Source organism: Macaca nemestrina, chromosome 7 (assembly GCF_043159975.1).
Source record: "Macaca nemestrina isolate mMacNem1 chromosome 7, mMacNem.hap1, whole genome shotgun sequence".
NCBI classification, from domain to species: domain Eukaryota; kingdom Metazoa; phylum Chordata; class Mammalia; order Primates; family Cercopithecidae; genus Macaca; species Macaca nemestrina.
Window position 1 is genome coordinate 108,651,765 of NC_092131.1, and position 26,675 is coordinate 108,678,439.

Genomic DNA, 26,675 nt, shown 5'->3' on the forward strand with positions numbered 1-26,675 from the left:
TACTGGTTTTATTTTTCCAGGTGAAACTTAAGTACCTCTTATTTAAAAAAGTCATTACATTTTGATTGAGATTCATTTAAATTAATAAATTAAATTGAGGATTAATTGGATTTAATATACTAAGTATTCCAAAAGAATTTGGCATAGTTGCTATTCATGTAGTGGTAACAAGGCAGGAGATGGAAGTTGAGAAATCAAATATTTGGCCACAGTAATCATTCTAGGAAATTGAAGGAAATATCTTTTGAAAAAAATGTTAAAACTCAAGCATTAAAACATGAATTAATTAGTGACAAAGGGTAGCATTATTCCTCAGAGCAGTATAATGTGAATTTTATTTTCTTCTAAGGGCCAATGGGGACAAGATGGCCTATCTCTTACTCTGAAGGCACATCAGTGAAGGGAGCAGGTGAAACTGCCAGGCAGGCCCTGACATCCAAGGACACTCCTGCCGTGCATCTGGCCTTGGTGACAGCCAGACAATTTGGTAGCTTCCCATGTGCCCAGCAACCTAAAGAAACTTGGGGTAAGGAAGAGAGCTGATGTCAGCAGGGCGTCAGGAACAGATGGATTTCTGCTGTTCCAAGGAAGAGGCTGTGCCGTTGGATGTTTTCTTTTGGGGGGGCCACATGCTGGGACTTCCTACAGTGCAGAAACCTCAGTGGGTGGAGGCTGAGCCCCACACCCGTGGAATTGGACAGCGCCAGTCTCAGGCAAGGAGAGGGAATGTCGATTCCAGGGAGGTGGCGGCCCATGTTCAGAGCATCATCTTTGGAGTCTCCAACGTATTTGAAAATGTTTCTGTCAAGGTGAAATGAGCTGACATTGTGAGGCACTGGAACTGGTGGCAGAGGGGCTGGGTGTGGGGTCAGTATATGGTGACCATTTCTATCACCCAAATGGGACACTGATATTTCTCACCATTTGGGCAGGAAATAGTCCACAGGCTAGGAAGGGATATTTCATCTTCATTTAGGAATTATTTAGACACACTTTGGAGAGTTGAGCTAAGGAAATTTAGCTTCCAAGGAGGAATGAAGCTACCACTGGGTCCGTGTAGAGTCCTGGGAAGCCTTAGTTTAGAGTAATGGTTCCTACTTCTGTTTTGCAAGGTCCTATCTAGTATCTTTCTGTTTATTTTTTTATTTTTTTTATTTTAAGGGAGGTGAGGCACATGTTGCCATCTCTGTTTTACAGGTGAATAAGTTGTCCATGCCCTCGCCTGGTGGGTGAAACAACTCAAAGGTCAGACTTAGGCTGGGCTTTACAGTCTTCTTTAAGCCTAGGAATTGAGCAACCCCAATCTCCATCTTTTTACAAGATCAATTTGGAAAAACTCAAATATAGGAAAAATAGTTCATTCTAGTGCAGCATTTCCCAGGGATGTTTTCTAGAGACCCTGCAGCCCTCATTGTACAGAGAACTAGAGGGCACGTGGTCTGCAATAATATGGCAAATTACTGCCGATTAACTGGACTGAGATACCACACTGTGATCCAGGAAAAACTACCTGTCACTACCCAAGCCAGGAAGTCTGGCCTGGGCTCTAGTGCACCAGCAGACCCCCACCCCACCCTGCTGACAGGATGTCCCATGTGACACCAGCAGGCTTTCTTTGACATCAGAGAGGGCAGGGAGCCTTAGAACCTTCTAGAAGGATACAGGGAGTAGCCTTGAGAAGATCCCACAGCTAGAAGCTGAGATGTTTTATTGGTTTATTTCTATTGTAATTTTTACTGGTTAACAGCCCCATGAGTGAATCCTTTCATTGTTTACAAGGAGATTTTATTCTTAAGCTTCTAAGGAACCCTCTGTGCCAGATTCCCAAATTACCAGTTTTTTTAAAAGGATCTTTATCCCCATCTAGTGGCCCAAATGGTAAGTACTTCGGTCTGCTAGCCTCAGTTGTATTTTCTGTGGTGGTGAAAGTGCAGAACATAGAGAGGAAAATGCAGAAAATAGGAAGCCTTGCTTTTTCTTTTTCATTCTGTTCCAGGATTCAGAGGTCCTGGAGCAAGGACCTTGCTACACCATCATCCACAAACTTTTGGTAAAGAATGAAATAAATAGCACTGTTAAACCTGGAGTAGTCTCCCAAAGAACCTTTTGTATTTATGTTTTCTATTCAAGGCAATGCATTGATAGAAGTTGGTGAATCCATGAAGCTAATGGCTGAGGTGAAAGACTCTCTTGATATTAATGTAAAGCAAACTTTTATTGATCCACTTCAGTTACTACAAGATAAAGATTTAAAAGAGATTGGGGTAAGTCTTCCAGGCTATAAATATACCTGTTGCTACTTAAGATGCTGTTTATATTTAAAATCATTAGAATGTTTCAGCAGGGACTCACTGAAAGCATCATCTTATGATGCTTGTGGGTAGGGTAAAAATAACCCAGTTCTATTTTCCTGAGCTCACTGGGAAAGAGTGCCAGGATCTATCTGCCCTGGAGATGAAGCAGGATAATGGGAGGGAATGTAAGCATGTTCTTTCAGCTGGAAATTCTGTATCTAGTTGAAGCCAGCTCAAAGCCAGGCTAAAAATCCATATTTCTGGCCAGGCGCGGTGGCTCAAGCCTGTAATCCCAGCACTTTGGGAGGCCGAGGCGGGCGGATCACAAGGTCAGGAGATCGAGACCACAGTGAAACCCCGTCTCTACTAAAAATACAAAAAAATTAGCCGGGCGCGGTGGCGGGCGCCTGTAGTCCCAGCTACTCAGGAGGCTGAGGCAGGAGAATGGCGGGAACCCGGGGGGCGGAGCTTGCAGTGAGCCGAGATCGCGCCACTGCACTCCAGCCTGGGCAACAGCGTGAGACTCCGTCTCAAAAAAAAAAAAAAAAAAAAAAAAAAATCCATATTTCTGCAGCCATTTATCACATAACAAAGTAATTACATAACTTTGTAGTGCATTTCTTATTATCAAAATCATACCATAGTTGCATATTTTGATGCATTGCCCTGGTGGTCATTATTTTCCATTACTTCTCAAGAAAATCAACACCTAGAGACTGAATTTTTCATTTGGAAAACTGTTAAAAATGATATGCATAGGAATTTTCAGGTACCTGGAGATAATTGCATGCCACTTGCATGGTGGCATTTTTGTAGATGTGGGAAAACAGCCCCGAGACTTCTACCCCACCAGGGACTTATACTCTGGAGGTACAAGCACGTTCTTATGGATATGTACAGAAGATGTTCCTCCGGGTACCTTCGAGCATGATCTCAACTTGGAGGTCATTTGAACCTTGGGCATATCCTGTTTTCCCTTCTTCAGACCTATTGATTCTCGAAGTGTGGTCCCTGGACCAGCAACATCAGCATCACTTGTGAGATATGCAAATTCTTGGGCCCCATCCCTTACCTCCTGAATCAGAAATCTTGGGGGTGAAGCCCAGCAAGTCTGTGTTTTATAAAGTCCTCCAGGTAATTCTGATGCACACTAATGTTCAAAAACCACCGTTCTAGCCCATTTTTTCCAGAACCCGAGGGGGAAGTGTGAACCCCCACTGGTCTAGCCTGTGTGACAGAGATGAGGCTGATGGGATGTGTGAGCTTGGGTGGCCTTCCCTGCTTGGACCGTGGGCCTTGAGATGGCTTCATATTCCAGGGGCCAGAGAAGGAACTGATGAATGTCAGATTATTGGTTCTTCCTTTGTTCATTCGTTGATTTATTTATTCATCCATCATCTGTGTATAGAGGGCCTGCTGTGCCTTGCCACTGTGGTGGGCAGTGGCCATATGTGGCTAACCAAGACCTGGTGCATGCCCTTGTGAAACTCACAGGTGTAGGGTAGAGAGACAAGTCAACAGATATCATGCACTTTGACAGTTGTTGGAGAGATTAGCCCAGGGACATGAAGGAGAGGCACCTCCCTCAGCCTGGCTGGGTCAGAGAAGGCTTCCCAGAGGAGGAGAAGCTGGCTATGCAGACTGGGAGACTCAGGTGGGCAAAATATCCAGCACAAGCTGACCAGAGGGCCAGGGCTGTGAGAGCAGGCAGGCTCGGGAACCTCGATTGTGTGGTATGGCCAGGGGATAGGGTGTGTAGGGAGAGAGGTGCTATGGAGGGAGGAAAGACTGAGAGTCACGGAAAGCCCTGGATGCCTGTCCAGGCATTGCATTTAGAGTTTCTGCTGAAAGCAAAGGGTATGAGGGAGAATTCAGGAAGTCTGAGTGAGAAATGAAAGCACCCATTCAGGAGCTCCCTAAACATCCCACTCCCCACCTGCACAGCCCTTGGCCCCGTCATGCATACCATCCTCTTCTTCCATCTCAGGGGAAACATGTTCCTGTTGCTGTCAAGCCAGGGACATGTTTGTTGCTCTCAAGTCCTCTACTGGGCCGCCGGGTTTGTCATCTCTCACTTCCTCAGGGCCGTTGTGACATCCATCGTCCTCTCTGCTGTACCTTCATTCTTTCCCTTTCTATCTGTTGGCTTCTTCCTGTTAACATTTACGCACATCAGCACAGCTGCCCTTGACCCCTGGCGTCACATCTCACTCCCTCCTGTCCATTCTCTAGCCCACAGCAAGGGCATCCTTCCTGAGCTGCAAACCTTCCTGGCTGCCCACCGGAGGTGGGGTGAAGATACAGCCCCTCAGCCCTTCACAGCCTGGCCCCTCCTTTCCTCTGTGGCCTTATTGCCACCCCTTCCCCATGTGAACTCTGTCCAGCCTCACTGAATCATTTCCAGCTCCCTGGTGACATTTTGCTTTGTGCTTTCTCGCTATTTGCTGTCTTTGTCCTTTCACCCCATCTCCTGGCTGTGTCACCTCACCCCTCAGCTCGGATGTGCTTTCCTTTGGGAAGCTGTTTGTTCTTTTGCTAGACTCTGTGGGGTACCCCTTCTGTGCCCCTGTGCCATGAGCACTGTTGCTTACCTTCTGCTCATATTGAGCAGTCCATTCCTTGGGGTGAGGGATTGTGGTTTGTTCCCTGTAGTCACAAGCCTGCCACATGGTTTGTGCTCACACACATTATTTTATTTTTTATTTTTTATTTCTTTTGAGACAGAGTCTCGCTCTGTTGCCCAGGCTGGAGTGCAGTGGCATGATCTCAGCTCACTGCAAGCTCCACCTCTCGGGTTCACGCCATTCTCCTGTCTCAGCCTCCTGAGTAGCGGGGACTACAGGCGCCCGCCACCACGCCTGGCTAATTTTTTTGTATTTTAGTAAAGACGGGGTTTCACCATGTTAGCCAGGATGGTCTCGATCTCCTGACCTCGTGATCCGCCTGCCTCAGCCTCCCAAAGTGCTGGGATTACAGGTGTGAGCCACTGCGCCTGGCCTATTTTATTTTTTTTTTATTTTAATTTTTGTGAGTACTTAGTAGGTGTATATGTTGGTTGGGTACAGGAGATGTTTTTCCAAATTATTTTTGAATGGTTGATTCTAGAGAAGTGACAGTCTGGGTTCTGGGGATGCCAAAACATCTCCCCCAAATGCACAGCTGTAAAACCAAATGTCTCCTTTGCTGACATATAGCAAGTTTTATTTCTTCTTGTGCGGTCATCATGGAGGAAGGTCATATGAAAAGTCAGCATTGCTCCTCCACCTGGCCAACCACAGACACATATGTGGTCCTGAGTAGTAAGTGGGTGAAATGTGTAAAATACACTTATTCTGAAATGTTGCAGTTCCCTATGCAAAAAAATAATTTTCTAAATGCCATTTTGTTACTCAGATGCTGTTTGATATAGAACTGTAAATCTAAACTTAAATTATGTGGATGATGGAAAGTTAAGAGTCCAAGGTTTAGGAAGCCTTTCACAGTCTCGCCTATGCTCCATGTCGCTCAGAAATCAGGGGTTGGGAGCCTGTTCATTTGACATATGACTGACTTTCAGGTGTTCATGTAGAGGTACAGAGGGATTAGGGACCAGCCCAAAGTCACAGCATAGGAGACAGATGCTTCTGACTCTCTGGGTGCTCTTTTCACCGAGTCATGAAAGTTAGAAGCAGTGCTTCCTGCTAAAATGAATAGTGCAAGCTATCCTCGTGCTTCAGTGGGATGATCAGTTTCTACATACACTTTCGATACCCAGTGTCTGATTTCTGAGGATTATAGCCATAAACTCTCCAGGGACCCCTCCCTTGTCCTGTATAGCTCTCCCACTCGACACTGTTCTGACACGGGGTCTCTCTGCTTGGACACAAACTATGATGGGAAACCTGCTACACAAGGCAGCCTGTTCCATGAGTAGACAGTTCTGTTAGATTTTGTTAAAGGGGTTATAATATTGTTTAGAGTTTTTCCCATTTCAGAGGTTGTCTGTGAATCTCTCTCCTTTGCATTCATTAACAGCATTTTATACAACTTATTTCTTGATTGTTTGGGAACTTTATGGAGATCCATTAATATTCTAAGGGATTGTAGAAGTTTGTGATTTTATAGTCTACTACTTAGTCAGGCGTTGACAATAGTGCCAAAAGAAATGTTCCTACTATGTTTGTTTGGTTAACCTGGTTAGAAATTATCTGGACATTAAGAAGGCTGAAGTGAGGGATCGTATAAAGAACATTGGAAAAGAATATCTGAGCATGGCTACTGCATCTTTATGTTCCATACAGACACTCATTTATTCTATCACCTATCTGTCCATTCATTCATTCATTCATTCATTCATTCATTCATTCCACAAATATTCCTTGAGCACCTGAAGTGAGGAGAGCCTCCATCAGGTGCTGAGGTGCTCCCAACAGCAGTGTAAGGTGGGTTCCTGCCGTCTGGAATCTAGGCCGAGAAAAAGCAATGACCATTTTAATAGAAATAATTTTTTTGTGCCACGTTTTGAATGTAGCGCCTCTCTGAGGGACTCCCTTCTCTTTTTTTAGCATCACCTGAAAAAGCTGGAAGGCCGCCGCCTGGATTACGATTATAAAAAGAAACGAGTAGGTAAGATACCAGACGAAGAAGTCAGACAAGCGGTAGAAAAATTTGAAGAGTCAAAGGAGTTGGCTGAAAGAAGCATGTTTAATTTTTTAGAAAATGATGTAAGTATTTAAACCAAACAGGAGATTTTAATGTAAATGAATGAAACATTGAATATATGACTATGACCAGCATGTTGAAAAGCTCTAAAGCAGGGGTGCCCAATCTTTTGTCTTTCCTGGGCCACACATAAAATACCCTAACAATAGCTGATGAGCTTAAAAAAAAATGGCAAAAAAAAAAAACTCCATAATTTTTTTTTTTTTTTGAGACAGAGTCTTGCTCTGTCACCAGGCTGGAGTGCAGTGGCACCATCTTGGCTCACTACAACCTCCGCCTCCTGGGTTCAAGCAATTCTCATGCCTCAGCCTTCTGAGTAGTCGGGATTACAGCCACGCGCCACCACACCCAGCTAATTTTTATATTTTTAGTAGAGATGGGGTTTCACCATGTTGGCCAGAAGGGTCTTGATCTCCTGACCTAGTGATCTGCCCACCTCGGCCTCTCAAAGTGCTGGGATTAAAGGTGTGAGCCACTACGCCTGTCCAATCTCATAACGTTTTAAGAAAGTTTATGAATTTGTGTTGGGCCACATTCAAACCCATCTTGGGCCACATGCGGCCTGTGGGCCACAGGTTGGACAAACGTGCTCTAAAGCCTTAGCTGTTATGCAGGTTTCCAGAATTTTCTCCTATGTCCTGCCTCAGAGATTGCTTCAGACATCCAGCAAGCCCTGACTCACATACTTTTTTGGAGACAGGGTCTCACTCTGTTGCCCAGGCTGGAGTGCAGTGGCATGATTGTGACTCACTGCAGCCTCGACCTCCCAGGCTCAAGTGATCCTCCCACCTCAGCCTTGTGGATAGCTGGGACCACAGGCATGCCACCAAACCTGGATAATTTTTTGTCAAGATGGGAGTTTTGCCATGTTGCCCAGGCTGGTCATGAACTCTTGGGCTCAAGGCATCTACCTGCCTCAGCCTCCCAAAGTGCTAGGATTACAGGTGTGAGCCACCATGCCTAGTCCCTGGCTCAGTATCTTAAATCTTGAGGAGTCCTGTTTATCCCAGGATTGCTTCAGAGGTTGTCTCTGAAGATTGCGAAGTAGACTGACTTTTGTATGTGAGGCCATAGCATTTGTGGTTTCACAGGAGAATGAAAAGTCCAGGTCATGTGGTAATTTGCCATTTTGCTAAGACTGAAAAGTACTTGGCAAGGCAGATGTTTAAGGGAGAGCAGCTCTGTTAGCTGGTGGAGGGGGTGGGGGAGAGCTGCTGTCATCCCCCAGCTCTCTGATGCCTTTACCTGTCATAGCCCACATTCAAGGCACCTAAATTTTTCAGCTGTTCCGTAGTGGTGCTTGTGGGCTCGGGAATTGTGAAGGTCTTGGATCTTATCCCTCAGAAGTACCAATCTTCTATTGTAGTGTGGTTCCTGCCATTTGCTTTGATTTTATTTGTCCAAGTAAAGTCAAATGAAATGGAATTAAGGAGGACGGTGACTCCTGACCAGGCAACACGCAGCTGGGGGTGGCCTCCCTGCTCGGCCTTGGGTTTAAGGGGCCATTGGCACTTTGACTGCCTGAGTGGAAGAGGTGTCAGCCACCTGCCTCCCTCCTGAGCCCCTGCCCTCAGCCTGGCCTCAGCAATGCCAGGAGCTGTCTCAGCCCCAGTATTAGCATGGGACCTAATTGTTAAGTTTTTAAACCTGTGGGAACAAGTCAGGAGGTTTATTTATCCTCAAGACCATGCTGTACTTATAACAGTTTATTTAAAGGTACACTGAGGTCTTACTTCTTTTGAGACAAGTCAAAATGCATTGATCACCTTTTATTTACCATGGTGATATGTGGAGGGATTGTGTCCAATACTGACAAGACATTCATCCTGGAGAATGAATTCTCCCAACTGGAGATGCCAATTTGAAATTTCCCATGGCCATTAAACCACTGAGGCCTGAAAAGTACTCTACTGTGTTTCTCCTTTTAATTTTTTTTTTAGGAGGAGGGGGAATAGGAGGAGGTGTGACAGTTCGGTATCTCTGTTTTTCTTTAAATATATGAATTTCCTCTTGAAATTGTCCCTAAGCAACAGCCATTTTGTTTTGTTTCAGATTGCCGTATTGTTTTGAAGTCTTTATAAAATGTAATTTGAAGTGTGACATGTATCAGATACTCTTTGAGGGGCCATATGGAATGTTGCCCTGCTGGCTTCAGGCCCATTCATGGCTTAAACTCTGAGATTGTGTCTTGTGTCCGATGTGCTGTCTGACCCATTTGTGCCGTTTATTACCCATGTGGGAACCACGATGATGGGTTTTCGCAAAGTGCTCCATGAGGGAAGCCTGTCTCAGCCACGCTGGCCTTAGCAGTTGACTCAAGAGACCTCAGTTTTCCCCCTCAGTGTCAGTCAAAAGTCAAAAAGGATCCCTTCATTATAAAAGCTCAATCAGTTGTCCATGTTTTGACAGTGACACATATTCTGTCTGTCACAGATGGGTTAAGCCCTCCCACCCTGCCCCGGCAGAAGTAAGAGCTGGTTCCTAGCCCAAGCTCCGCAGGGGCCCTAGTGCTGGCCTTGCTCCGGCCTGGTTGTCATGTTTCCTCCAAGGCTTCCTGTGGGAAATTGACCTGCGGGTGAGTGGAGGTTTCCCCTGTTCAGCTCTGGGGAGTCGGGGCTGCTCCCTCAGCCTGGATCCTGGGGTCTTCACCTTCACAAGGAGGGGTTTTCAGGCTTCTACTTCTGCCACTGAGGTGGGAGGAGACCAGTGTTATGAAATGGAGAGGGACCGCCCAGGCTGCCTGGAAACTAGGCTCTTTCCTTCCTCCCTTCTCCCTCCCTCCTGCTGTCTGTAGCTGCAGTGGCTACTAGGGGTGCCCTGGCTGCTGGTTCTTGCGGTAATGGTGGTGATAGTGATGGTGATAATGATGATGACAATGACAAGAGCTACCATTCACTGACACCCCATGATAAAGAGGCTAAGGGGGTACTGTTGATGGTCCCTGTCATGGCGCCCTTGCATTTACCTTTTCCCCTACCCAGGTTTATAGCTGAGGAGACTCAGAAGTGATTGTGTAGGCTTCAGAAGCCCATCTTACTGTCTTCTTGGGGTAAACAACATTAGATCAGAGGGCACCACCTCAGTCTTTCCCATGTCAGTGTGTCTGTGCCATAGCCAGGTGGTCTGACTGTCCTCTCCTGTTGACCAGGCAAGGTAGAGAAAAATCTCCTCCGGGTCACTCCTTGGACCTGACATGCAAATGCCAATACTGCCGGGTGCTTGGGGATAAACAGAGAATGTGACTTGCTGGGAGAAAGACAAAATGCCAATACATGGTGGATGGGGCGTACTTGAATCCTTGGCCCTGCATTTGATCCATCTCCAACAGCCAGGCCAGAGCTGGTGGCTCTGCAGCCCATGGGACTCTGGCTTCCTGCTCCCTCCGCACGTCCAACCTTGGTCACTCAACCTCTTGTTGCCATGTTGCTTCCTTTCCTGTGGGGAAGTCCTGCATGAGGGGCTGTGCTTCAGGGTGGCGGGGGAGGGCTGGATTTCCTGGCAGAAACTAAAGATGGCTGGGACCTGTTCTAATCGCCATGTCAAACACAGTGGGTCTTCGGGTGCTGCTGCCTGATGGATTGGACGGTGTTTCCACTTGATCCGGTACCTGCTGGAGACAAGGTGTACAAACTGTCAAATAAGTGGCTGCAAGGGAAGCCTGGTGGCAGGCAGCGGAGGCCCTGACACTTCCTCCAGACACAAGTAGAACATGCTTCTGTTACTCTGGGGATATCACAGTATCAGATATCTGTGGGGATATCAGTCCCAGCCATTCACCCTTTGGATTCTGACCAATGGAGGAAGTGACAAAAAAGCCAGATTGGAATCAAGGGACATCTCTTTAACTGATGAGAACACTTGAAAGCTGTAAAATACAGACCTCCTGGTCAACTTTGCTGAAGGACATGGCCTGGACTTAAAGTCCCGATGACACTTTCTCCTCCTTGCACCTTCTTCGGTGGATGACAGCCAGCTCTAGGGGAGAGCCAGCCTGTCCTAGGTGGTGACCTAGACACAGCCTGAGACGCTGAAGCTGGGTGAGTGGGAGCCTTGCTGGCCGCAACCCTGCAGAGCCAGTGACTGAGGCAGAGCAACCCATCCTACTAACTAGGGAGCATCCCCAGCCTCATCCATGAGAGGAGGAGGAGGAGGAGGAGGAGGGCCTGGTGAGAAGACTTAGAAGCATTCACTCCAAAGAGAAAGTGAATAAGCAGAGAAAAGCGAATGAAGGGAAATCCTCTGAGATGGGTGTGCTTGGTGCTCTGGTGCTACCTGCCCATCTCTGTTTGGCACTGACCATTCAAAGACCGAAATCTCACCCTGGGGGAAGAGCTGGTGCCTTCTCTAGCCCTCATGTCTCTTCGTCCTGCCTTAGACACAATAAAAGCTTCACTGGGGAATGCCTCAAAAGAAACTGTTTGCCAAAGCTCTGTCTGAAGTGAGGAGAACCCTGACTGGAGTTAACAGACTTGGTCTTTCCTGGGTCTCCAGATGTAATACTTCCTAGGGTTTTCTGGCCAACAGGCCATTTGCAGGGATTTCCAGGGTGTGGTCTTTCATCTGTCCTCACCTCTGCATTCTCCCAACTGAGAAACAAACCGGGGGAGCCACATAGGATCACATGCCAGCCCCTTGCTCAGAGAGCAGGGCTCTCTAGAAAGCCATGTTGGAAGGGACAGCTTGGGCCTGGGTCCACAGTAGAAGTCCAGTGAGCTATTCCTGGCCTGAAGTCTAGACCTTGGAGCCCCTGCAGGGAGAGCGGGTGCAGAGACCACAAAGCCAAATGACACATGATCTTGTGGCCACTTCACAAACCCACTTTCTTGAGAAATCCGGAGCCCACAGCCAGGCCCCTACTGCCTTTCCTTGCAGTGTCCAGATACCTTGGTTATTAGGGCCAAGTGGGTGCCACTCCTGCAATCTCACCCGTTAGATAAATCACCAAAGGAAGGGGAGGTGGAGAGATATGATGTGCTCACTCTAACATTCCTAAGCAGAAGTTGTATCTATTTTCTTATCTATTTTTGGCAGAACTGGGAATGGGAGAATGAAGAAGAGTCTCCTTTGGCCCCACACTGTAGCCTTTGGTTGTGTTGTGAGTGGCAGCTGGATTGGAGACATTGAGCATTTCTTCACATTTTGCCTGAGGCTGAACAGCATCATTATTCTATAGGCAATGATGCAAACCAGGAGGTGTTTTGGTTCTCCAACTTTCCAGGGATCCAGGAGGGGCAGTCCCATGACTAATTTCTCACCAGGCCAAGTTGGGCCTGGCAGGGTCCTGAGAGGTACCCAGGGCAGCTCTCCTCTTGGAGAAAAGTGTGGGAAAGTCAGCAGACTGGTTACCAGCCTTCATTGCCATTTCTTGGGAACAGTATATCACCTATAGGTTTGTTAACACACTATCACCTTTTCTGTCTTTGCAGAGAAGTTTATTCCTCACAACTTACCATTAGCAAATGTAGGTCTTTGACATTAGCAGAAATCAGAGATTATTCCATAGAAGATGCTTATTTCAGTCCAGTGAGTAAAGGCACCTGCAGTCCTGGCTCTCTTGGTATACATTCCCCAGCTACAGGACCCTCCCTCCATCCATGGGTTTAGACCCATGGAATTACTAGATTCCAGATTCCTGGGGTCTTTCCATTGGTCTAGGGTAGCATTTTCCAAAATCCATCCCATGGGATGTTAGTGTGTTTTGCATTAATAATGTCTCTGTGGTCAAACACGTTTGGGAAACCCTGGGTTAAATAAAACTAAACAGAGTTTCTTTATCACAAGACTTTTCGGAGTCTTTATTTGATAGTAAGAAAGATTAATTCCTAAGAGAAAATACAGTTGGCAGTTTACCAAACTTATTTGACCACAGAATTCTGTCACATTATTATGTTATTACTAATGTTTCAGAGACTGTAATGTGTGGAATAAGATACATTAGGAGGTACTGAACTCATAGAAAGCATATCCAGCAAGGAGTGTGATACCTGAATTCTGTTTCCAGTTTTGCTTCTGCTAAGCCTCTGGGAAAATCATTTCACCTGACTGGTATCAGGCAAATTAACAACTGCATTTGAGAAATTCTTTAAAAGGATAAAGTGGAGAATAAAAGTGTAAGGGATTATTATCCATGTTATTAATTTAATTGCCTTACTCAAACTTTTCTCAGAAACTCTGAATAAAGGCTTTTGCCCCATTGGAAAATGCATCAGTTTATAACCAGACTGCAAAATTCATGAGAAATTTTCCATAGCTTCTCTGAGGAATCCACAGAGAGTGGAGGTCTTTGATATGATAGAGCAAGAAATTACTGGTATTATTACACTGTAAATTGAAGATGACCTGTATGGGAAATGTGCCTTTTCAGTTGTTAAAGAGAATGACTTGTCGTCTTTTGAAGATGTATACTTCTTTATTCATGCTGGCCAAGCACACTTGCAGACCCCAGGTGTCTGGACAGGCATCAGCTGCTCACATCACAGTTCTCTCTCTGTCCTCGCCATGGGCTGCAGGGTGTGCTACTCTCTGCTTACTCACCCGGCTGCTCACCAAGTCCCCTGGTAAGTGATTGCTAAAGGGTCAGAGGAGAGTTCCCAGCCCTGCTCCTTCTGGCCACCCCAGTTTCCATAGTCCTCTTACAGAGTTGACCTAAGACAGTCTTTGTTACAATATGCAGTCCTTTGAGCCATTCTTCCTTTGGGTACAGCCTAAGCCCTTTGCAGTTGGCCCTCAAGGCCAGGCTAATGGCTCAGATCTTATGCAAGTGTCCCTGAGGTTTCCACAACTCCTAGAAACTTCTAGTATCCTTAGTCCACTGTAGTTGGGGACATCTATTCTCTGTTTCCATCCTCAGGACTAAAGTACTCCCAATGGCCATACATGCTGCTAATTATCCATTAGTTTCCAGCTAAAGAGAGGTTTGGAGTGAAATGTATCCACAGGGGACACATGTGTGTCACTTGTGGATTGTACATTGTGTGTAGTCTACCATGGGAGATAAATTGAGTTAATTCCTGTTTTGGGGTTATCCCTCAGAAGAGAGTGAGAAGCCCTGGGATACAGCCAAGCCAACAGTGAAGTCCCCAGGCCCAGTCACGATGGGTCCATTACCCCCTGAGTTTGGTTCCTATGTGTCTCCAGGCAACAACTCCCATCACCATGAATGGGGGACCCTGGGCAGCACTAATCTCATTGTTAGGTTTTTGCGTAGTTTGAGGATGGGCTAAAATAGCTCTGTATCAGTTTCCTGTTGGGGCCATAACAAATGACCACAAACTGTAGCTTAAAGCAGCACACATTTATTGTCTTCCAGCCTAGAGTCCTAAAATAAAGGTGTGGGTAGGGCCACGTTTGTTCTGGAGGCTCTGGAGGAAGAAGCTGCTTCTTTGCCTTTTCCAGCTTCTACAGGCCACTTGCATTTCTTGGCTCATTCTTTGCTTCCTCCCTCTTCACAGCCAGTGGCACAGCATCTTCACATACCTCATTCTGACCTCTGCTTCCATTGGCACATCTTCTCTGACCTTGGCACTCCTGTCTCCCTCTTAAAGGACCTCATGATTACGTTGAGCCATTCAGACGTTCCAAAATAATCTCCTCATGTTAAGATCCTTAACTCAATCATAACTGCAAAGTCCCTTTTGCTATGTGAAGTAACATATTTGCAGGTTTGGGAAATTAAGATTTGGACATCTTTTCAGGCTCCGTGATTCTGTCTACCTCAGGCCCCCTCTGGTTTTATGGTTCTGTGCATCTCCCAGGTAGCTTCACAGCCCTCACTTCACACATTTGTCAGCCACCAAGGCCTGTGCCTCCTTGACCTTTAACCTACGTGGAAGTCTGCTTGCATTATGAGTTTCTCACTTCAAACATCAGCTGAGTGTGAGCCCATCTGTAGGAGCTAGAGTGCTTCATTTTCAGAAAAGGGAGTGGATTCTCTGGAAATCCAGTTCCTCGGCATATATTATGTGAACATTTTTATGGGTGAGGTCACACTTTGCTCTGAATAGATGGCACCAGCAAAGTGTCAGCCCAGGTCTCAACCTAGAAGTGGAATTAAGCCTTTCTTCCCATCCCAGGTGACTTTCTCTGATTCCACAGATGGACTGCTAAAATTCCAACAATGGAAGAAATGTTTTACCTTTTGGTCAGGTTTTGGCTCTTGCTAGGCCTGAGTTTATTGCTTTATCTTGGTTCTGCCTGTCTAGGTATTTATTTCTAATCGTTGTTTGGGAAGCTCTATCCACCTGTGTTGGTCCCCGTGGTCCCCAGCACACATCTCAATGCTCATGATCTGGGGGACAGCTGGAAGCTTCCATTTTTTTCAAGGAGGAAAATAATCTACTTGTAGCACACCTGGTCTTCACAGTCAACAAGAGACTTACAGCCTAGTAGCCACCCCTTCAGGACTTGTACTGAGCACCTACTAGGTGCAGGCATTGGGCAGTGCTGCCATTATTTCCCAAGGTTTAAGGGCTTTCAGGATTCATTTCCTTCCCAGAGTCAGCCACCCAATGAGCAGTTACAAATGCATCTCTAGATTACATCACCTTGTGTTTTAGCCACGACAGAGAGGATAGCTCGTAATCCCTTTGCCCCCTTCCCATTCCCCAACCTCAAATATGTTTCAAGAAATACTCATTTAGTTATCTTTCACGATTTCTTTAAAAATTATAAAATACAAGCATTTTATAAAGTGAGTAATAAGACAGGACAAATAAATTTTACTAAAGGCAGAGAGGCATGGCATAGATTTTACCAAGCACACCACTCTAGCACTGTAAGGAAGAAAAATTGTTTCTATAATAAATTCTACTCTGATTGTGCTAGGCCATGGCCCTGGACTTATTTAAAAGTATGTGTAAAAGCCAAAGACGTGAAATTTAAGAAATCCTTAGGATTTGGTAGGGGCCAGGCTGTCTTTGTTTTGTTTATTGGGTTTTTGGAAATTTAAGGCTAGGCTTGTTGCTTTTCCAGCCACAGAGCATGGTAAAGTAAATGAAACTCGACAGGATTTCATTGTTCGGATGCTGATCGCAGCTTGGCACACATGGAGTTCCATGTATACCTTACATGCATATTGAGCCCGTGTTTAAAATAGTATAAGTGGGTATGAAAAATTTAAGTACAGGCAACTAAAGAATGATTTGCAACTACAAATGAAAGTAGCTTGGATCTTTGAAGGCTGCCAAGTCCATGATTGATTAGGCAGGGTGAGATTGTGTGAATGAATCAGCAGGCAGACTTTGCCCTAAAGCTGAGTAGAAAATGAAGTATGGAAATGATGCATAGGCTTTGGGGGAACCTGCGAAGTGTAGGATTGATTTTGATTTGTGTCTTTGTCCAGCTCTATAGTTGATTGGATTCTTGCTGGGGGAGGCCCATCACCTCAACCCTCTGGGGCTTGCCTCTGGGGCTTCCAGAAATAAGCTTAATCTCTTTCCTGTAGCAGCCCCTCAGACACATGGGGGAGCAGGAAAGCTCTCAGGCCTTCCTCAGATTGCTCTTCCTCAAATTATACAGCCCCATATCATCCAGGTTTTTATTATAAGACACAGCTTTAAAAAATTCATTGTAAGTTAGTCATTAATTTCATGAATGTCTTGATTTGTGGGAAACAGAGATGCCAGTGTCTTTATAGTTCATTCCCTTTAGCTCTATGTTTCAGGGAAAATATGTTGAGTGGATAGCAACAAAAAGCATATAGGGGACAGGGAAATCGCCCCCATTCACATATTGCTCCCAGCCCCCTTTCTTATCTGTTTCATTTACAGTTCTTAACTGTTTAATTTACTTAATGTCTTGATTTGGCTTAGCTAGAAAGTGCGTGTAGAGACACTTGACTAAGTAGGCAGTTCCTTTGCTAAATGTTGGCTTCATTTATAACTGGAAGAGCTTTATCTCTCTGTTTTCAGATCCATGAGCTTTATAGCATAGAAAATCTCCTGAGAAAAATCATCATCTAATTGGAAAAACAGGCATTTTATTGAGTTAAATCAAATTCATAATCACAAATAATTTTGAACATGTTTTTCCAGCATTTATAACTCCATACCATGACCTATATGATTATTATACAGAGCTCCTAGATGAAATTAAATGAAATGGACCAGAGCCGAGGCAGACGCTGGCCTTCCCTGCAAAGCTGGGTCTTTGTTGCTGGTCTCCTCTCTTTCTGGACATTACATAGGTTCTGGCCTCCATGGAGTAATTTTCCACTTCTGCTGCAGGTAGAACAAGTCAGCCAGTTGGCCGTGTTCATAGAGGCAGCATTAGACTATCACAAACAGTCCACAGAGATTCTGCAGGAGCTGCAGAGCAAGCTACAGATGCGGTAAGCGCCTCCACGTTTCTTACAAGCCAAGGGCTGCGGAGGTAACATCTATTGAAATCCATGTGTCTATCTCTCCATCTCTCCATCTCCCCTTTCCCCCACCTCATTCTGTTCTGAATTTTCTTTCACCGGCTTTCATGGTTGGATGTGGGATGGGACTGAGATAATAAGTACTGGCTTTGGCCAATAGGGTAGAACTGGGAAAAGGGACCTGGCAGCTTTTCTCCTTTTTCTTTTCATTAAATCCCTTTTTTGGTGACCTGTGTTTAGGGCAACTAACCAAAGTTGCTCTCCCACCTGGGACATCAACTCCTACAGAACTACCCTGGCTTCACTGCTGATTTGATGAGAGTTTAGCTCTCCATTCACAAAGAGTTGGAAAACATCCACAGCTATGGAAAAAAGTGAGATGCTCTATGGAACATATGTAAATATCTGTTTTTTAAAAAAAGATAATGTTTTCACTTCACCAATACGAATTTCAGGCTATGTTCATATTATTGACTGGTATTGAAAGAGTCAAAATATTGACAAATTTGAGGCTGTGTTCATAATATTGACAGGTATTGAAAGAGTCAAAAATATTTTCTGAACAATCAAAGAAAGGTTTCTGTGTTCCTTGTGACTTTAATAATAGATGTAGTCTATACTTTTCTGAAAATTAGTAATATCATATCCTGTTTGCATGGCAACCCTACTTATTAGAATATTGGGTTAAAAATACCCTGTTTTTAAACTAGATTTGATAACAGAAAATTGTTTTACACAGGATTATGGTAATGCATAAATTTCGAGGGATTTTTACTTAAATCAGTGACATAGTTACACAGGGAAGACAAAGATGTGTTAAGTCCCTGAAACATCCACTTCTGCAGGCAGATAGTTTACCTATTACTCACAGGAGTGTATTTTCATAATTCTATTGTAATCTATAAGAGTAGAGTGAGGGAGAAGGCAGCTCCCATCACTGGATGCTGGCTGCGTCCCAGGCACTTGCTGGATGCCTCAGAGACTTGATGAAGAAAATTAGTCTTTGTTTTTGAGATGAAGTCGTGCTCTGTTGCTCAGGCTGGAGTTCTGTGGTGCGATCTCAACTCACTGCAACCTCCGCTTACTGCAACCTCTGCCTTCCGGGTTCAAGAGATTCTCCTGTCTAAGCCTCCCGAGTAGCTGGGATTACAGGCGCCCACCACCATGCCTGGCTAATTTTTGTATTTTTAGTAGAGATGGGGTTTCGCCATGTTGGCCAGACTGCTCTTGAACTCCTGACCTCAGGTGATCTGCCTGCTTTGGCCTCCCAAAGTGCTGGGATTACAGGCATGAGCCACCATGCCTGGCCCAATTAGTCTTCTTCAAGATGAATTTCACTCACAAGCTCAAATAGAGAGTTGAAAAGCTACATTTGTGATATCACCTCCATCACTTTCGGCTACTCAAGAGTCAGTGTGTAAAAATCATCCCTTTCATGACCACTGGCTGTAACCTAAGTTCCTATACTCAACAAGGCAGAGAGAATGTGTGTTTGGAAAGCTTTCAACATCAGATTGTCTGGCTCATCTTATGATGTGTGTTACAGAATATCAGCTGCATCCAGTGTCCCCAGACGAGAATACAAGCCAAGGCCTGTGAAAAGGAGTGCTAGTGAGCTCAATGGGGTTTCCACCACCTCTGTAGTGAAGACAACAGGTAAGTTTACCATTCTAATATGCTAAGTGTGCCTTTAGTTAAGCACTTCTAGAAACACACACTTACGCTTGTTTCTGGGTCAGTGAATACACACAGACCCTGGATATCTTTCTTTGGTTGTTTGGTAAGTTCCCTTTTCCCCTAAAAGTGCCCCTTTTTTTCTGTTCCCTGGGGAAGAATTCTATCACTTATATAATGTGGCATTTAGAACCTTGGCCATAGAACCATTATTGCTACATCATCCTTTATTTTTTTAACTCATTGAAAATATTTTCTTAATTTATTTTTAAGTTGAAATTAGCATTTTTGAGCAACTGTTATATGCTAGATACTATCTTAAGTGCTGCATCATTATTTTTTATTAAACAAGTGACGCAAATGTGTCTTTTAGTAAAATAATCAAACAAAAAAATTGGTAAAATAGTCACACAGAAAAAAGATTTAATGGTGTAAGTCATTCTATAGTCTCTTGTGATTACCCACACTATCCCAGTTCACTTCCTAGATGTAGCCACTGTTAAAAATTTGGTATAACTATTGTCATATCTATTGATGTACATAGATATGCACATAAATACAGCATTTTGGATTTTTTTCTGTTTTTTCTTTTTTTCTTTTTTGAGACAAGGTCTCCAGGCTGTAGTGCAATGGCATGAACATGGCTCAGTGCAGCCTTGACCTCCTGGGCTCAGGTAATGCTCCTGCCTCAGCCTCCCATGTAGCTGGAGCTACAGGCATATGTGACCCTGCCAGGCTAATTTTTTTCTTTTTTGTAGAGACAAGGTCTCACTTTGTTGCCCAGGCTGGTCTGCAACTCCTGGGCTCAAGCAATCCTTCCGCCTCAGCCTTCTGAAGTGCTGGGATTACAGGCATGAGCCACTGTACCCAGCCTTGTTGCTGTTTTTTAAATGCGAGATTATACTAGGCATATTGTTCGGCAGTTTTCTTTTTAAAATGTATCACTGTTTCTTGGAGTTATTTCCATATCATGCATATGGATCTATCCCACTGTTTTAACAGCTTCATAGTTTTCTATTATACCATTTCCCTATTAGTGGACATTAAGGTTTTTTCCAGTTATCCACTGTGCTGGCTACACTACTATTAAAGCATGAACACCTGCTTCTCCACACCCATGCCAGTAGACTTCCATTTCTGCCAAGCACTCATGAGAAAAAAATGGTATCCCGTCTTAATTTGCATTGCCATGATTATTAGTGAGGGTGAACTTTCTTTTCTGTATTTTAATTTGTATTTCCTTGTGTCTGAATTGTCTGTTTATGTCATTTATTTGTGTTTTTTGGGGGTAGTTTGCTTTATCTTGTTGTTTTATAGGAGTTCTTTCCATATGGGGATATTAATAATTTTTTTCCCAATTTGTCATTTATCTTTAAACTTTGCTTATGGAGTGCCTTGTCTCTTTGTTGCTTTTGCCGTTGTTTGCTTTGTTTAGTTTTTCTTCCAGTATACAGAAGTTTTTATTTTGATGTAGTCAAATGTATCTGTGTTTTGCTTACGACTTTTACATTTTGTGCCCTGTCATGATTACATTTTGTGCCCTGTTGTGAAAAGTCTTCTTATCCCTGGAGTTACTTTTCTATAGTTTTCTACTACTTTGAATAATCTTTTCTTAATATTTAGATCTTTATCATGAGGATTTCTTTTTGTAAATGAAAAGAAATTCCCAAACTATCTTTCAGAGTTGTGCTACTGTTTCACATCCCCACCAGCAATGCATTAGTGATCCAGTTTCTCCACATCTCTGCCAGCATTTGGTGTTGTCACTATTTTTTATTTTAGCCACTTTGATAGGTGTGTAGTGAATCTTATTGTGGGTTTAATTTGCATTTCCTTAGTGATTAATAATGTTGAATATCTTTTCATGTGTTTATTTGCCATCTGTGTATCCTCTTTGGTGAAATGTTTCTTCATGTCTTTTGTCCATTTTCTAATTGGATTGTTTACATTTTGACTGTTGAGTCTTGAGAATGCTTGATTTATTCTAAATACAAGTTCTTTCTATATATGTGATCTGCAAATATATTCTCTCTGTAGCTTATCTTTTTATCCTTTTAACAGGGTCTTTCACAGATCAAAATTTTTAATTCTTATGAAGTCCAGTGTATTCATTTTTACTTTTATAGATTGTGTGAAGTCTAGGAATTCTTTGCCTAACCCTAAATACTAAAGATTTTCTTCTATTTTCTTTCCTTTTTTTTTTTGAGACGGTGTCTCACTCTGTAGCCCAGGCTGGAGTAGAGTGGTGCAATCTCAGCTCACTGCAACCTCTGCCTCCCAGGTTCAAGCGATTCTCCTGCCTCAGCCTCGCGAGTAGCTGGGACTACAGGCGCACACCACAATGCCCAGCTAATTTTTGTATTTTTAGTAGAGATGGGGTTTTGCTATGTTGGCTGGGCTGGTCTCGAACTCCTGACCTCAAATGATCTAGCTGCCTCAGCCTCCCAAAGTGCTGGGATTACAGTTGTTGAGCTACCATGCCCGGCCTCTCCTATGTTTTTTCTTAAGTCTGTGATCCAGTTTGTGTTAATTTTTGTATAAATGTGAGACTTAAGTTGAGATTCATTTATTTTGCCTAGGGGTGTCCAATTGCCCTTTCAAACACACATTGCTCATATAAGCTGCACAGTGTGAATTTTCTTCCATCCCTATTGCTATCCTTAAAGGTTTTTGTTTTTTTTTTCCATTTAAAAACAAAAATTATCAGAGTAATATGTATATGTAGTTTAAAAAGAAAATGGTAATATGCGTATGTGGTTTTACAAATGCAAATGTAGTTACCTCTACCTCTGTGTGAAAACATGGGCAGGCCCCATGAATTTTCTCATTAGTAAAACTATAAATTATCAGAATATATGTGTATACATTTTTTTAAAAAACATGGTGCAAGCTTTTCCGTGAGAAATGGTAGTTTCCCCTTCAACTCCTTTCCCGGTGCTTATTTTCTGCTCTCAGAGGAAACACTTTCAACTCTTTTACATATTTATTTGGTACTTAACTTCATGATGCTTGTTTTTTACAATTTCTTGATTTTTCAGTTTTGGATAAATGTATTGATTTCCTGATATGGAAGATAAAGGCTTAGCTTTGTAACCCTTGGTCTTCCATAGACTTCTCCCTCCTTTCACCCTTCCAATTTACTTATAATCACTGTTATTGTTAAATAAATATTCATTGTATAACCATCACTTCCATCATGTGGGACTCTTAAAATGCCCTCCTCCCCTTTTTCCCTGCTCTTATTTTGAATTGCCTGCTTCTGGATGAAAATGTGAGCAGTCTCCATGGCTTCTCTGACCACTCTTGGGTCACATAAGTTCTCCAGTCACTTGAGTGTGTAAGTGCAGGCTCGTGCAGTAGTCAAAATGCTAAGACCCATGTCACAGTCAAAGCTTTCATCTTGATTTAAAGTTTGGCTTTCACTCCTCCCCAAGCTCTGGCCTGTTGCAGTGGGAACACTGGTGTCAGGGAAGAGGTTGTCTTTGGCTTTTTCTCTTTCCCCATCTACCCCTTCTGTTCTTAAGTCCCCAGAGAATGTATTTTAAGCTCCCTGAAGAATCTTTTAAAAGTCCTTCTCTCTTGATTTGGTGTGAAATGAAAAGGTCACAACACATCCTGCCTCCTCCACACTCTCTCCAAACATTTTTCTAAAAATCCTTTTTAATGTCCTTCTTCTGACCTGTTAATGCCATAGATGTAGGCTGGGATTGAAAGTTACAAAATTGGCTTCCCTCATCTCTTCTCTTTTCGTTTGTTTCCAAATCCTGCATAAGTTGTCTTCTGCACATCAGTTAAAACAAAGAAACAAACAAACAAAAACAGTTCTGGGGCCTCATCCAAAACTTCCATTTTTCCATCCTCTAACACTTGTTTACAATGTCGTGAGCACAGAAATAATATTCACAGCAGTATCACATAGTATACTATCATTGCATTTCTATTCTTATACAATTGTTGTTGTCTTGATGACTGTAGCTTTGTAAGTTTTGAGGTCAGGTTCTGTTAGTCCTCTAACTTTGGTCTTCATTTTAAAAATCGTTTGACTATTCTAGTTACTTTGCATTTTCATGTGAGTTTTAGAGATCAAATTTTCAATGTTTCAAAAAAATCCTGCTCAGATTTTTATTTGGATTGGGTGAATCCGTAAATCAATTTAAGAGGTATTGATAGCTTAACAATATTGAGTGTTCCAGGCTGGGCGCGGTGGCTCACGCCTGTAATCCCAGCACTTTGGGAGGCTGAGGCGGGCGGATCACAAAATCAGGAGATCGAGACCATCCTGGCTAACATGGTGAAACCCCGTCTCTACTAAAAATACAAAAAATTAGCCAGGCATGGTGGCAGGCGCCTGTAGTCCCAGCTACTCTGGAGGCTGAGGCAGGAAAATTGGGTGAACCTGGGAGGCGGAGCTTGCGGTGAGCCAAGATTGCACCACCACACTCTAGCCTGGATGACAGAGCGAGACTCTGTCTCAAAAAAACAAAAACAAAAACCAAAAAACAATATTGAGTGTTCCAGTCTTGAACACAATCTATTTTATTTCCCATTTATTTAGGTCTTCTTGAATTTCTCTCAGCAATGTTTCACTATTTTTAGAATATATACAGGTCTTTTAAATTTTTGCATCAATCTCTAAGTATTTTATATCTTTATGCAATTGTAAACAGCATTTTAATAAAATTTCCATTTCTGAATTTTTGTTTCTAGCGTTCATAATATTCCATTGATTTTTGTATAGTGATCTTGTATCCTGCCATGGTGCTAAATTTACATCTTAGGTCTAGTAGTTTTTTAATAGATTCCATAGTTTTTCTACATAGATGTTCATGTCCTCTGTAAATGAAGACAGTTTTACTTGATATCTGCATACCTTTGTTTTTCTTGCCTTTTTTCACTTGCTAGAACATGCTGAGTACAAAGGGTTAGAGTGGACATCCTCGCTTTGTCTCTGATTTTAAGGGAGAAGCATTCAGTACTTCATATTTAAGGATGATTTTAGCTGTAGCGTTTTCATATAATTTTTTTTTTTTTTTTTTTTTTTTTTTTTGAGACGGCGTCTTGCCCCGTTGCCCAGGCTGGAGTGCAGTGGCACAGTCGTGGCTTATTTGCAACCTCAACCTGCCGGGCTCAAAAGATCCTCCCACATTAGCCTCCTGTGTAGCTGGAACTACAGGCACACACCACCAAGCCTGGCTAATTTTTGTATCTTTCGTAAAGATGAGGATTCTCCCTGTTGCCTAAGCTGCTCATGAACTTCTGGGTTCCGACTATCCGCCTGCCTTGGCCTTCCAAAGTGTTGGGATTACAGGCGTGAGCCACTAGGCCTGGCCTTCATAGATTTTAAAAATCAGATTGAGGGAATTCCCTTCTAGTCATAAATAGTTTGAAGAGAGTTTTAATGTGAAACAGTCTTTGAATTTTGTCAGATGCCTTTTTTTGGTATCTGTTGAGATGATCATTTGTTTTTTTTTTAGTTTGTTAATATGGTGAATTACATTATTAGTTAAATCAACCTTTCTTCCCTAGGATAAACTCTTTGTGGGAAAGTTTTTTAAAATTAATTTTAAATTTTAGAATAGTTTTAGACTTACAGAAAAGTTGTGACGATAGCACAGGGCATTCCCATATACTCCTCCATTCTTCTATGTTAACATTTTATTAGTATGGTACATTTACTATAAATAATGAACATATATTTATATTAACTAAAGTCCATACTTCATTCACGTTTCCTTAATTTTTACCTACTGTGCTTTTTCTGTTCTAGGATCCTATCCAGAATAGCACATTGCATTTGGTCATCACATCTCCTTTGGCCCCTCTTGCTGTGGCAGCTTCTAAGACTCTCTTTGTCTTTAATGAACTTGACAGTTTTGGGGAGTACTGTTTACATATTTTGTAGAATGTCCCCCAATTGAGATTTGTCTGATGTCTTTACATGGTTAGACTGGAGTGGTGGGTTTCTGGGAAGAAGATCACAGAGGTAAAGTGCCATTCTCTTCCCATCACCTACCATCTCACACTAGTCAGAATGGCTGGTATTAAAAAGTCAAAAAATGATAGATGCTGGCAAGGCTGCAGAGAAACGAGACAGCTTATACACTGCTGGTGGGAATGTAGATTACTTCAGCCACTGTGGAAAGAAGTTTGGCAATTTCTCGCACAACTTAAAGCAGAACTATCATTTGACCCGGCGTTCCCCTTACTGCGTATATACCCAAAGGAATATAAATCATTCTACCATAAAGACAGATACACGTGTATGTTCATCACAGCACACAGCACTATTCACAATAGCAAAGGCGTGGAATCAAACTAAATGCCCATCAGTGGTAGACTGGATAAAGAAGACGTACATATACACCATGGGACACTACACAGCCGTAAAAAAGAATGAGATCATGTCCTTTGCAGCAACATGGATGGAACTGGAGACCGTGATCCTAAGTGAACTAACTCAGGAACAGAAAACCAAATACTGCATGTTCTCACTTGTAAGTGGGAGCTAAACACTGAGTACACATGGACACAAAGAAGGGAGTAATAGCCAGTGGGGACTGCTTGAGGGTGGAAGGTGGGAATGGGTGAGAATTGAAAAATATGCTGATCACCTGAGTGTCGAAATAATCTGTACACCAAATCCCCATGACACACAGTTTACTCATGTAAAAAACCTGTGCATGTACACCTGAACCTAAACGTTAAACAAAAAAATATGCGCTATCAACAAGATTAATCACTGCTGATACTGATCTGGGTCAGCTGGCTGAGGCAATGTTTGTCAGCTTTCCTCTGTAAAGTTACTCCTTTTTTTGTTTATTTGTTTTTTTCTGCATGAAGGCTTTAAACTATAAATTCAACATCTTTATAGATAGAAGGCAATTGAGGTTATCTGTTTCTTCCTGAGTGAACTTTAGAAGTTTGTGTGTTTCAAGGAATTTATCCCTTTCATCTAAGTTGTCAAATTTATTGCATAAAGTTGTTCATAATATTCCGTTATTATCCTTTTAAGATATATAGAATTTGTAGTGATTTACTTCTCTCAGTCATTTTTGAAATTGGTAATTTTTGTCTTTTTCTTTTCTTAATCATTTTAGCTATAGATTTATCAGTTTTATTAATCTTCTTAAAGAGCCAGCTCTCTGTCTCATTGATTTTTCTCTGTTGTCATTGAGTCCTTTTGCCTTTTCCGATATGTTAAGTGCTCTCAATTTCCCCTTAAGTACCACTTGAGCAGTATCTCATGCACTCTGATATGCTGAGTTTTCCCTTTCATCGTTTTTACAATTGTTTCTAATTTTACTTTTGATAACCTCTTTAACTCTTGGTTTCTTTTGAAATGTGTTGTATATCATTTCCACATATGTGGATATTTTTCAGATCTCTTTCGGTTTTAGATTTCTATTTGATTCCATTTTTAAATTTAGTTTTATTTATTTATTTATTTATTTATTTTGAGACAGAGTCTCGCTCTGTCGCCCAGGCTGGAGTGCAGTGGCCGGATCTCAGCTCACTGCAAGCTCCGCCTCCTGGGTTTACGCCATTCTCCTGCCTCAGCCTCCTGAGTAGCTGGGACTACAGGTGCCCGCCACCTCGCCCAGCTAGTGTTTTGTATTTTTTAGTAGAGATGGGGTTTCACCGTGTTAGCC

At 43.0% G+C, this 26,675-nt stretch overlaps 1 protein-coding gene across 6 annotated transcripts in view; it reads left to right on the forward strand.

Annotated features, from left to right (window-relative positions):
• The window catches only part of LOC105497466 (SH3 domain containing GRB2 like 3, endophilin A3), a 166,696-nt gene that overhangs the window by 117,738 nt on the left and 22,283 nt on the right, over window positions 1–26,675 (forward strand). For 3 of the 6 annotated variants that reach the window (XM_011768566.3, XM_071100794.1, XM_071100795.1), the window contains 5 exons: window positions 350–526; window positions 2,131–2,264; window positions 6,839–6,997; window positions 17,219–17,322; window positions 18,899–19,008. In XM_011768566.3, coding sequence (XP_011766868.1) covers window positions 350–526; window positions 2,131–2,264; window positions 6,839–6,997; window positions 17,219–17,322; window positions 18,899–19,008 — 684 coding nt within the window. The remainder of the gene's footprint in view (window positions 1–349; window positions 527–2,130; window positions 2,265–6,838; window positions 6,998–17,218; window positions 17,323–18,898; window positions 19,009–26,675) is intronic. The other 3 variants (XR_011626240.1, XM_011768568.3, XM_011768572.3) reach the window with 1 other exon arrangement.